Below are 12,869 nucleotides of genomic sequence, written 5' to 3'. Positions count from 1 at the left end.
TTTTATATATATATATATATATATATATATATATATATATATATATATATATATTAATTATACACACACACACACATGCAGTTCAACCTGTCAGCTCTATTCTAATCACAGTTACAACAACATTCTATATTTCAAGCATAAAATACTTTGGTATTTCTAAATGAAGGTGTTAGCATGTAGTTTATCAAGTGTTCTTAGCTCAAACATTTGAACAGACAAAAAAAAACTATTGCCAATTCCATGAATCAAGATCAAATGTCTCCCAAAAATCTGTGGAAGAAACTAATTCAAAATAATTTAAAATATTTTTTTTAAAAAGGAAGAGGCAGCTCCATCACTTTTATCTTTAGTATTAGAACATACTGCAAAAGTAGATGACATAAACATTTAATTGGCAGAAAGTCGCTGTACATGAAATACACAAGAGGGCAATTTTTAGATGTTTTATAATACACAAAACATAAATTGAGCAAATAAAATGTATAGGGCACTACTACTGAAATACTAAATAAATAGACCTATTAAATCCATTTGTTATTTGGACCCAGTGAGGCAAATAAAAAGCATGGACCACAAGTATTTTAGTGTACAAACAAACAAACTTTTGACAACTTATTCATTAGTCGGAATTTTGCGAGTAGCGTCTTTGGTTAGGCATGACTTTTCTTTCTTGTCTAGTGGGGAGTCCTGGGGAAAATGGTTTCTGGTACCAAATCCGGTAAGTCACGTACCACGCCAATATTCCAAAAGATGTGCCACAGAATTTATGAGTAAAGTCATGAAAGTATACAGAGGTACAAAAGAACATCCAGATCCAGATGACTACTAGCACATTTAAAGCAATATAAAACACACTAACAATGGCACGCACAGACTCAGGGGGTCTTTGGCTTATGTTCTTCAAGTCACTCATCAACGCTGTTTCTTCTAGGATTATAAGAGTTGAATATGCAAGTAAGAAAGAGTGCCCAGAGATATCATACCCACGCCAGAACAAGCCACTCTTCTTACACGCTAATTTAGAAGAGTAGTCCATTTTGATAACGTCCATCGACTCTGATTCATAACAAGCGCCTGTGAGGTCTTCTATAAAAACAAAGAAATGAGTGCAAGTGTACCAAACCACTGTTCCAACCAGAAGTGAACTCAAACGCTGCAGGACGAACACGGGATCTTTTTTAGAGATGTAAAAGTTAGAGATGGAAATGAAGGGCAGCAGCAACCACAGCGTCCAGCCCCAGGCAAGCTTGACAAAGTACCTGTCAAAAAACAAACTAACTAAATACAACATGGCTTACAGTACAAGGCAAACTTAAATTAAAACACATGCAGTAGTTTAACCCTTCACACTTTCAACACTGCAGTCCTGTAAAGCAATCAATAACTCCACTCATGATGGCTGACATGTCATTTGGCAACATTAGCTAAAGATAACCCCACAATATACTGAATGTAAACTAAATATACTAGGACCACTGCAGCTCAAGTGGACTGACATCAGTGACTTGCCATTGAAACAAGGTCCCATCAAAATGTACTGCCTCTTCGGATCCCACAGCCCTTCAGGTAAGCTGCTATAAAATGCAGGACTATTTTCAGACCTAAATACATACTGGAGTTTTAATGTACTTCCTCTGAGAGGCCTATCAAACTGCTAAACTTTAAGCTCTTTGTTAGATTTAAGGTTCAGGATTTATACCTACAAGGATCCACTTCAATACGTTTAAGTAAAGTTTACATTTTATGTGCAGGTACATAGAAATCTGAGACAGGTCGTTTTTAAAAAGTAGGTAAACCTGACCTGAAGTGTGTTTTGCACAGATGTTAATAAGACTCCTATTGCATTTGGCAGTTTCATCCATTCCAGGTTTTACCACAAGCTTGATTAGCCACAGTGTATAGTTAACAAGCTCAGGTTTGTCTTATTAAACTCATAGTAAAACCAAGAATGGACCAAACTGCTATGCAATGGGAGTGTTATTTCCATCCCTGTTTTGACATCATAATTCTGAGAATTGTTATTCTGGCAAAATATTACTGTGTCCTCGAATGCATTTTATAATACTTTTTTTTTTTTTTTTTTTTACCCTTTTATTGAAATATACCATAAATCCATAAACAATCCAGGGAAAAAACTGATAAAAAGAGTTCCCTTCTTACATACGTTTGAAAACAGCAGAAACTTACTTTAAATGTATTTTGAAAAATATGTAAGTTGTGCATAACCCACATGACCTAATAAATATTGGTTTGTCATTCTCAACCAATGACAAGGTGAACATACTCCCAATTCAGAGACAACAGTACAGTACTCACACGTTCAGGACATTCCTTTTGTTGTTAAAATACCAATCAGGGAGAAGCTGCATCTCCTTCAATAGGGACCCCGTCACTGTAATAACCAGAAAGATCCATTGCATATGTTTATGGAGTACTTTATTACTCCGTAATTTTTCACACAGACTCACGCATTTATCCAAGTCTGCCATTTTCTCAGTTAGCTCACAAGACCTACAAATCCCTCGAAGTAGGCTTCTGACGAAGTTGGATGGTGATTGGTTCAGTGCCTTAGCATGTGACAGGGACGTTGATTTGCATGGCAATTATACGGTGTTGCTTCATGATCTCACGAGTGCGACGTTGTGTCAGGACTCGTCATTTTTTCCCCTACCGCCCCAATGAAGCTGAGGGAATGACGAGTTTATAGTTTCAACTGAGAGACTGCTGTGATTGGATACAAACTGAGAGGCTACGGCTGCTGTGATTGGGCGCGGAGTTTTGAAGCAGGGAGAGATTGGAGACGAGAGAGTAATTGTTGGTATAAAACAGGTAGGATATATAATACAGTTTTATTTATTTTTTTTTACCACAGAATCTAATGTTGAATTGTTATGGTGACATTGTAGTATTTATTTTTTACTACAGTATTTAACTATACAAAAAACGATTGGTATTTAATGTGTATCCTAAAATATTCTCTTGAGAAAGAATATTGTATAATATCAAAAACTACAATAACATACATATATCAGATCTATTAGACTATTATAAAAGACAATAAATAATACAATGTCACCATAACAATCCAACTTATTAGATTCTGAGGTCAAAAATGAACTGGTATTTGCATAATTAGCTAGTCTCCCTGACTTGTTAAATGCCGTCAATACTCTCCCTCCCTGCCTCAAAACGCACCCAGTCTGTAGCGTCTCGGTTTGTATCCAGTCTAAGTGAAACCACACCATCGTCACTACCCCATTTTTATTGGGGCGTGTCTCTTCAGGAATACGGGTAGGAAAAAAAAAAATGATGCAAACCGGTGTTCTGCCACTTTTTGCTTCCTTCGGGAACTGCGCATGCTCTTTTGCTACCTTTGTACACTGCGCATGCTCAACACATCTACTAAGCCAGAAATAACTACGCAACCCAACCAAGAAACTGTTTATTTATTAATAATATTATTACCTTTTAGATTGGAAAATATTGCAGCTGTATAAAAAGTCTGAAAAAAACATAAAAAATAGAAAGTTGCTATACTTAAACTGGCTCAGATCACTCAATTAAGTTAGTAAAATATTTTACACTTTTGTGACAGTTCCTTTATTATTCACATTGCTCTTTAAAAATAGAAAAGAAAATTGAAGTTTTGTATAAACTTGTGTGGTTGCTGACTGTTTTTCTCACTGGTGTGGTGGCTAAATCACTCCCCTCACCCCATACTCCCCTCACGTATCACGTGATAATTTGTTTTCATTTTGCTCTGCATTATTTTCTGTGAAAAATGCAATATTAAAACGTGTTTTTGTTATGTATGAAGCACAATGACAGAGTCAAAGAATTCGCTGTCAATGTAAAAAAAAAAAAAGGTACTTTGTTAACTACAAAATGCAAGTCTAAATATTTTAATAATCTACAGGAAAACTTCTAGAGGTACTGCACTTTAAATGGTTTACCAACAAAACTTAACACTGGAACTGAACAAGTAATGCCTTTAGCCAGTATTTTATACAAGCTAGTAATGCATTTAATGGTAATTCTGGTATGTATGAGAAAGATGATCCACCTCAGCTCTCAAGACATTTTTCTTCTTTTAATAGACAAGAAACGTTTGGTACTGTTAAATTAGATTTTAAGAATGTGACATCATCAACTGTGTGCATTATTACAAGGTTTGAATACTTCAAAGGGGGCTGCAGCCGATCACCTGGAGCCCTTCCTTCTAAAATTGGCTAGTAATATTATTGAATGTCCTCTGGCGCATTTGTTTACTCTATCATACTGGAACCATACCAACATTGTGGAAGCTTACACATGTGGTACCAGTATATAAGGGAGGCTCTCAAATGGAGGTCGTCATTTACAGACCAATATCATTGTTGCCTGTTCTGGCAAAATGCTTGGAGAAGGTGGTGCTGGATCAGCTGAGAGCCTTTATTGACTCAAACAACCTGCAGTCCCCAATCCAGTCCGGTTTTAGATCAGACCATGGAACAACAACAGCAGTGATTAAAGTGATGATATTTCAAGAGGCTTGGACTGTAAGCAGCTGGCAGCTGCAGTCTTTATTGATCTGTCCAAGGCTTTCGATACTGTGGACCACACATTATTACATGATAGAGGAATTGGGCTTGTCTGATAAAGCCATTGACTGGTTTCATAGTTATTTGACAGATAGACAAAACAGGTAAAGGGAGGAGGTATATTGTCTTCTAAGAGGTAAAAACAGTGTACCACAGGGCTCTATCCTGGGTCCAACGCTGTTTTCATTGTATATTGAAAACAGTGGGCAGCAGTGTGGAGTAGTGGTTAGGGCTCTGGACTCCTTGGGTTGTGGGTTCAATCCCAGTTGGGGGACACTGTTGCTGTACCCTTGAGCAAGGTACTTTACCTAGATTGCTCCAGTAAAAACCCAACTGTATAAATGGGTAATTATATGTAAAAAATAATGTGTAAAAAATAATGTAATTGTATGTAAAAATAATGTGATATCTTGTAACAATTGTAAGTCGCCCTGGATAAGGGAGTCTGCTAAGAAATAAATAATAATAATATTGATGTGTGTCGGAATCTGAATGGTCCATTGTCACCTATATGTGGATGATACAGTGCTTTATACTGCTGGATACTCTGGCACAGACACAATTAAACAACAACAACAACGTTTTTGGAATTTAAAACGGTTGCTTAATACACACACACACAAAAAAAACAACCTATGGTAATGTTTTATGGACCTAAATTTAAAAGTTTGAAACAAGACTTAATCCTTCCATTCATTGACTGGAGAGCCTCTTGAGGTGGTGGATAGTTATAAATATCTTGGGATGCCATTTGGTGCTACTTGTGTTTGTACTTGATAAATGCTCAGTTAGTAAGTATTATATATTTTATGCTGGAACACCTGTCCAATTTTGTGGGTTTACTATTACAAAAACAGTAACACACACACAGACACACTTTTAAACGCCTCTGATCATGTAATTAACGTTAGTCAGTTATACTTTATATTATACTGTGTTTGTGATCTGTTTAATATTTTTCTTTAGAATGGAGCAGAAGGTTGAAGCTGTTTATAACTACCTGCAAAAAAAAGATTACCCAAATCATTTTACGAAATATCAACGGCAAAATCTCAGGCGTCTCGCTTCTAGTTATTCTTTAGAAGGTTGGTGCAGTTATTATTTATTTTCTTATTTTTCTTATTTTGGTTATACCAGTGTTTCTTTCGACTAATCATTAAGGGATACTTTTCTTTCATAATGTAAAATGCTAAACTAAATCGCAAATGCTTTTTAAAGTGTTTTTGTTTTAAATGTGTGGTCCTATATTAACTTACTGTTGAAATGATTACTGCGAAATAAAATGCTATTCGCTTTTCTGTTAACATACGCGACGCCTGTGGTTTCGTTGACGGATCAACAGTTTTCAATAGTTTTACAGCACAGACGGTGGATTCCCCTTCTCTTCAAAGCCATGCAGTTACTTTTAGTTAGACGATTGGTAGAATTAATCATTTGAAAGATCAAAGGGTGATGTCACAGAAATGTTTTAGGTAAAGCGATCGTTTCACATTAACATCACCATTTTTATTTTAATCTTACAGAAAACACGTTATACCATTATACCAAGGGTGTGAAACAGAGGGTGGTGAGAACCATCTCCGAGGCCTTAGATTTATTCAGAGAATTCCACGACTCTGGAGGCCACAGTGGAATTAAAAAAACAAGACATGCTTTCACATCAAGATTTTACTGGCCAGGAATGTCAAAAGACATTGAAGACTGGGTATGTTATCGACTCTTTTTTTTTTTTAATACAACAACTTTTAAGTAATGGGCATTATGCAAACCAAAAGATCAAATTTTCCACGCGAGTGATATTTAATGTGTGATTTCTTATTCAAAGATTGTCAAACAGTTTCTTAACAAGTGAAAAATAAAATACAAATCCGATACTGCGTGAATGACACCTGATGAACCTTCAGAGGTTTAGAAATACCTTCGAATTCCCGGCTAGCAAACGAACCTTTGAACCCAGCCCTAGTAGTTTTATTACAGGGAGATTAGTGGTAATTCTGATCGATGGGAAAGTGTACCCTGATTATTGGACAGCAACTGCCAGTATTCTGATAGTGCACTAGCAACTCTTACATATATATATATTATGCTGTTAACGCTAACATATGGTAAATACTGCAAGTGTTTCCTTTTAACTTTGGGACAAATATTTCTGAAAATTATAGCTATTTTATAGCCAATGTCAAGGTTGTCCTCTGGTTGTGGATAATAAAATGCATATCATTATTCAAGAGTGTTGTCAAATTTCCCGAAGTCAATTCAGTAGTTTATTTTTAAATAACAAGTACACAGCACTTTATAAGTTTGTATGTTGTCATTCTTGAAATGTCTCTAACGCAGATTTCAAAGTGCGATAAATGCCAGAAAGTGGGGAAGTTACTCCACGTTGATACCCAGTTACAGAACGTCAAGGTAATGTATGATGCAGATGCACATTATATCTACAAGTACAATTGTAACAGGATTTGAACATTTAGAATATTTTGTAAATTACATTTGAAGTGTAGTTCATTTATTATTGATAAATATCTTAAATGTCTAATTTTATACATAAACAATTGTGGCAATTCTTACACATGCATAGAATTTTAACATCTTTTCCAGCAAATACAGAATATGAAGGCATGTCACGGACTCATAAACCCAATTGTTATGATCTGTTAAAAATAAGTTTTATGGCATTTAGGTATCTGCTGCATGGGAGCTCCTTGACATGGACCTTACTGGATCACCACAAACAAAAATGGTCACAAATACAATTGAACTGCTACTGATTATTTTTCAAAGTGGGTAGAGGGTTTCCCTTTGAAAACTAAAACTGCTGAACAGGTAAAAATTGTAAAATGTAGGTGTGTTTGCTCTAGCAGTACGCTGGTTACTTGACATAATTAACTACCACATTCTGAAACTAAAAATACAACTTGCCACAATTCACTTCATGCTGCAGTATATATATATATATATATATATATATATATATATATATATATATATATATATTTCCCCTTTTCCAGAGCCCCCTTTCGGGCATTGGACCCGTCCTCCCTGTCCTCTCAGTGGGCCTGGCTGTGGACACAGGTTTGTTACAGAAGAGAATATCATCACCCAAAAGTAAAGAAAGTAAGTTTGTTTTTTTGTTACTTTTGAAGTTCGTTTGTATCAGGTGTCAGTTTCATATGGCACTGAGGTTGCTTTTATTTATTTTATTGCATTGAAATAAGTATTTAGCATACCTCACATTAGTATTTCCAGCAAATTCCGTTAAGTTTTTAGTAATGCAATTTAATATTCACAAAGTTGTTCCAAACTGTTGGTGGCTTCTTAACCCCACTCTAGTACAATTTATAAATATCCAGAACAGTTTTGTTCTGTAATTGCTATGAAAAAAATACTACTAACAATAAATCAAGTCTACTGTACATTTAAAATATGTCCATCTTTTAGGAAAAAATGAGACTTGTGAAGTAATGATATTACGCACCAGGGGGAGCGAATCATTGTAGCTATCAAAACTCCATAAGTCTAACCTATTGTGCGCTTACATTTGCTATACAGGTCGCAAATGTGCAGTTTTGAAAGAAACACATGTTATACAAAACATGCATTTTCATTTTAAAAACTTGATATCTTGTACTGCGCAGTGAACGGTAATCTCTGTTTGCAAGCGATGCTTTTAGGTAGCGTTGCATTTCCTTGGTAATTTCACATGGAGAGTGAAATTGTCCCCACCCCTTCAACACTTTCTTTCTTATCAGTAAGCAGCCACCAGTTTCCCTATCCCAACTGGCTGTCATGCTTTCAAGCCAGTAACATGCATTGACCCTGAAGACACTGCTGACGTGAAATCACCTGAGAAATGAAACATACCTGTTTGCTATAAAAAGTGTTTCTTTCAGAACTGCACACTTAAGACCTGTATAGCGAATGGAAATGCACAGCAGATGAGATTTATGTGATATGTTGTTAGCTGCTGCAGCTCAAACCTACTATTGTGTTTTCTCTGCAGCAGAAGCAGAGGCAGCAGCAATGTCACGGGTAGTTATAAAACAAGAATCAGCCCCCCTGTCACCAGGTCCAGTCACAACAATTCCCCCAGGAACAGCAGAGCTGTCGCTCGAGGGGCCCAGCACATCGGAAGACACTGCAGTGAGGTGTTTTACTGGAAGAACAGATGGAAGCAGAGAGATTCAGTTCCTAAGCAATATAGAACAAGACGAAATGATTAACAGGGGGATTACAGACCCTGAGTCACCTCCTGCATACTGGTACAAGAGAAACCCCAAAACCCCACCGCATTCCTGGGTAAATGAGCCCAACCAGGGTCAACCAAATCCAGAGAGCTACAGGATCTGTCATCAAGCTCACCCAGTCACCGAGGAGCAGCGTTTGTCAACGCCTCTGGTGTCCGAGATTGACATTCGGGAAGGCCAGCAAAGGCAGCTGCAAGAGATCCAGGCTGTGAGGACCGAACTAGGCCAGCTGTGAAGCGTCGTCGATGATCGACTGAAGGAGCTGACCTCCAGTGTCTTGGAAGTAGCTAATGTATTACGCCAGCTCATTCCCACCACTGCCCAGCAGGCTTGCCCAGCAAAGAAAGGGGAACTCCCATGTGTGCGTTGCTTTCTTGACAGGGGGGTGCCTCCTGAGCAGCAGGGATGGGTCCAAGTGTCTTTCCCAGGCACAGAGGAGACATCTGCCCAGGGAAATGGAGAGAGAGCAAGAATCGCCACCACTCTACCAGTACCAGAAATTAACAGGTTTACTGGATCGTCTTCTAAGAAAATTAAAAGAGAAACTTAAATACTGTTTCAGAATTGAGCCTACCCTAACCTTTTTATGTATTTATTTTTGTTTATTTGTTTTTATGTATTGTTTTCATGACCCTGAAACTCAGTATATAATGTAATATATATTTTATGATTTATTCAAAATGGATATTTATGTTTTTAAAAGGCAACTTTACAAAAGTTTATTGAAGCAGTATACTTTTATGGTTTTTCCTGTATTATAGTGATATGTCTTTTGTTGTAGAATGTAATATTGTACATTTAAATACATAACCTTTGTAAGTTATTGTTGAATAGAATGACTATCTCTTAGTTTCCTTTAAGATTTTGTCTGCGTCAATGGGGTTGATTTTGTTAATTGAATGAATTATTTTGGCCCTGATGAATGTAAAATGAAACAAGTTACTGGGTGTAACAGAAGTGTTGTGTAGCCTACAATGTGCCAGATATTTCAATTAGAAATATCGCTAGTGTCTCTCCTCTCATAAGCATTGTTCCTAAAATAAAAAAAAAAGAACCTGACAATGCTGACAGTTATCAACATGTTCGTTAGACATTAAAGTGTTACACCAGTAGGTGGCAGTCTAACCTTTTTATTTCTCAGTTCATCTGTAAGTTAAAAAAGTAAACATCCATGTGTTGTCTTGGTTAAAGAACCACCTGCCAATTGAATTCAGTACAATGAAAGTATACATGTTGATGTCATTTGCAGTACAAATTACTGGTTATGTGAACAAGCACAAAAGTCTGCACAGCACATAGTTAGGAGGTGCGATGTTAGGGTTAAACCTGATAACCCTTAAATTGACCTTCTGAAATTAGGATTGCCTGGGGTCACTAAACTATCACAAATGTAGTTGTTATCAAATGTTCATTAAGTAATGTTTTATAGATCCAGGATTTACTTGCAAAGGTATTTCCACTTTTTTAATTAGTATAATAAATTTAAGTAAAAGAAAATATAAAGCTTTTATAAATATGATGGAATATAACCTGATTTTACCTGCTTCTGTTTGGGATTTAAATCTTTAAAACAGCTGAAACTCTGACCCTTCCTGTGACAAGGTAGGGTCACGGCCAAGCTGTTCCCAGCAGGGATAGAGACTGAGACAATAACGCTGCAGTGAAGCGCCAGTGCACACGTTTAATCACCAAGACAGTACACCAAACTTACAAGCAAACACATTAACACAACAAACGGCACAAGGGCCAAAACAAAAGCGCTACAAAACTCAGACATAAACACAGCACAGCAACATGAACCTCCACCTCGATCACCAGCATTAACTCTTAACATGAACACCCTTTTTATACACCTGTGACTGGAGCCTCATTAATCATGAATCCTTTATTCAATTTACAGCTCCAGCCACATTCCCACGTGTTCTGACAGGGAGGAATTTAACCCCCTCCCTGCCAACCCAATCCCCCCCACCCCCATCCCCCCCCACACACACACACCTGTGCACCGGCAGGGCTTTCACCCTGCCAAATTTACATATTAGAGTTTTTTGTTCATCCTGCGTAATCAAATACATGGTTAAGTTAAACTAAACCGTCACAAACCCATGCTTTTTAGATCTACTGTATAAGTACATTTGCTGCAAATAATATACATTTTGTCCATTTGAAGACCACCCTAAATCCCTTATATCCGTGCTATCCTTCATACATCAGTAATCTTATACTAACGGAAACCAGAAGAACATACCTGGAACAATTTGTGCATTTAAAATCTGTCCACTGATGCTTTTGTTTCACTCCCAGCTTCCAAAACTTAAGACAAACTTGGCTGTACTTTTCAAAACAGCTGGATTCCTATAATCTGAACTAGACTATACAGTCTGAGTAAAAGACAATTCTTAGGAGACAGCCAGGAACATTTGTATGTTTTGCTGTTGGTTTATTGAGCTGCATTTTGAATCAAATCAAAATGCACAAAGCCTGTGCTTCATTGAAAAAATTGAAAAGCATGCATTTCTGGGGATTAAAAACACTGTTGTAAATGGTCTAAACAATAGCGATTATAGACCCACTTTTTAACATTGCTACATACAGTGAAATCAGGCTTAATGGAATTCCGAGAGGTGCCTCAGGTCTGGTTTTTAAAGTAGGTGATATGGAGAATACAGCATGGTAACAACAGCAAGTGGCATTGGTGATGTCCCGAATAGAGTTTCTATATGATGTGTCGTGGAATACAGAAGACGAAATGTGCGCTCTGATTGGCTGAAAGATCCTGCTCAGTCTATAATAAATATTAAGAGACAATATTGTTTTACGATGGCGCTCACGTTGGAAAATGCTTGTGGCAATAGACAATTTCTGCAAATATACACTGGGTAGTTCCATTAAAGGTGATACAGCTATAGTAAGTATTTGATTTGTGTCTGTCACTTGTAGGCACAGTTCCCAACGTATAGACCTTTTCATTTTTTTGGTGGTGGTGTCAGTGGTGGCACCATCTTTTAAAACATGGTAGTTTTCTGTATTTACAGTACATCATTGCAGATTTCAAAATAAATAAATAAAACAACACACACCTGCAAGTAAGATGGCAGCCAGATTTATCTCAACTTGATCACTCACAGTTCTTCACACAATCTAAATGATTTGACTTACTCATATATAGGGACCTACCCAAATCGCGATTTCGCGGATTTCGCGGAAATCGTGAATTTGGGTGGGCACCGCGAAATTCCTCTTAGGGGCCAATGCATACAAACAAGTACGGAGAGGAAAAAAAAAAAGAAAACTTGTTTAAATGAACTACTGCACAACGCAAGCGACGCAAGGCAAACTACGTATCTACATTCTGTAGATAGCCCTTTTTTATTCCTTCGCCGTCCCGTGTGCATTGCACTTAAGCAAAAAATAAACAAACAAAAAACGTCCACAAGTAACATTTACAAAATAAATTCTTCAAAGCAGTTAACGTTCTTGTTTACTATTCAAATGACAAAGTTTTAATCAGCCTATCAGTGCGTCTGTACTGCGTTTCTGTGACCTGTACTGTGCAGTGGGGGTGGGGCAAAGTTGGTGCTGCATTGTTTTGATTTAGGTTGCTAAAATCTAGTTTTCAGCATTGGAGGTAAAATAGTAGAAATGGACGACGCAAAAAGCAAAGTATATTTCCGCTGATGATGGTTTCAAGATATTTCCCAAAGAAACTGTACATGCAGACTGAGGTAATTGTTTTCTATATCTTAATGTGTATTTGGAGAAAATACGATCGATCGCTATTTAGCTTCAGAATCACACATTAAACGAAAGGCTACCACAGAGGCTGCTGAACAGAACGTAAAATAAACAGCTTTCAGAAACCAAACTGGAAAGTCAGCCCAGACAAAAAGTATTCAGGTCTGCTAGTTAAATCAGTACTAAAACGATCCAGCACAGCCACCTCGCTTCAACCTGCTGCTTACAGTTGGAATTCTAGACCCAAAATAGCCACGTCTTCGTTGTTTTGACTCGGTACTAATAAAATAAATTATCGGATGGGACA

At 37.1% G+C, this 12,869-nt stretch overlaps 2 protein-coding genes across 2 annotated transcripts; one reads left to right on the top strand and one right to left on the bottom strand.

Moving 5' to 3' along the window:
* Window positions 1–38: 38 nt before the first annotated feature.
* Window positions 39–2,617, bottom strand: LOC117418191 (acyl-coenzyme A diphosphatase FITM2-like). Its single transcript, XM_034030894.3, has 2 exons — window positions 2,317–2,617; window positions 39–1,259 (listed from the first exon to the last, which is right to left on the bottom strand). Exons 1-2 carry the CDS (start codon window positions 2,487–2,489, stop codon window positions 620–622), a joined length of 813 nt encoding a protein of 270 aa, XP_033886785.1. The 5' UTR covers window positions 2,490–2,617; the 3' UTR covers window positions 39–619.
* A 73-nt stretch (window positions 2,618–2,690) lies between these two features.
* Window positions 2,691–9,955, top strand: LOC131698610 (uncharacterized). Its single transcript, XM_058991131.1, has 6 exons — window positions 2,691–3,291; window positions 5,547–5,665; window positions 6,104–6,285; window positions 6,918–6,989; window positions 7,592–7,697; window positions 8,584–9,955. The coding sequence occupies exons 1-6, from the start codon at window positions 3,158–3,160 to the stop codon at window positions 9,060–9,062; spliced, it is 1,092 nt and encodes a 363-aa protein (XP_058847114.1). The 5' UTR covers window positions 2,691–3,157; the 3' UTR covers window positions 9,063–9,955.
* Window positions 9,956–12,869: the final 2,914 nt, after the last annotated feature.

Source organism: Acipenser ruthenus, chromosome 18, assembly GCF_902713425.1.
Source record: "Acipenser ruthenus chromosome 18, fAciRut3.2 maternal haplotype, whole genome shotgun sequence".
Taxonomy (NCBI): Eukaryota; Metazoa; Chordata; class Actinopteri; order Acipenseriformes; family Acipenseridae; genus Acipenser; species Acipenser ruthenus.
The sequence above is the reverse complement of the archived record's forward strand: the minus strand, read 5'-3'. Positions and strand labels throughout refer to the sequence as shown.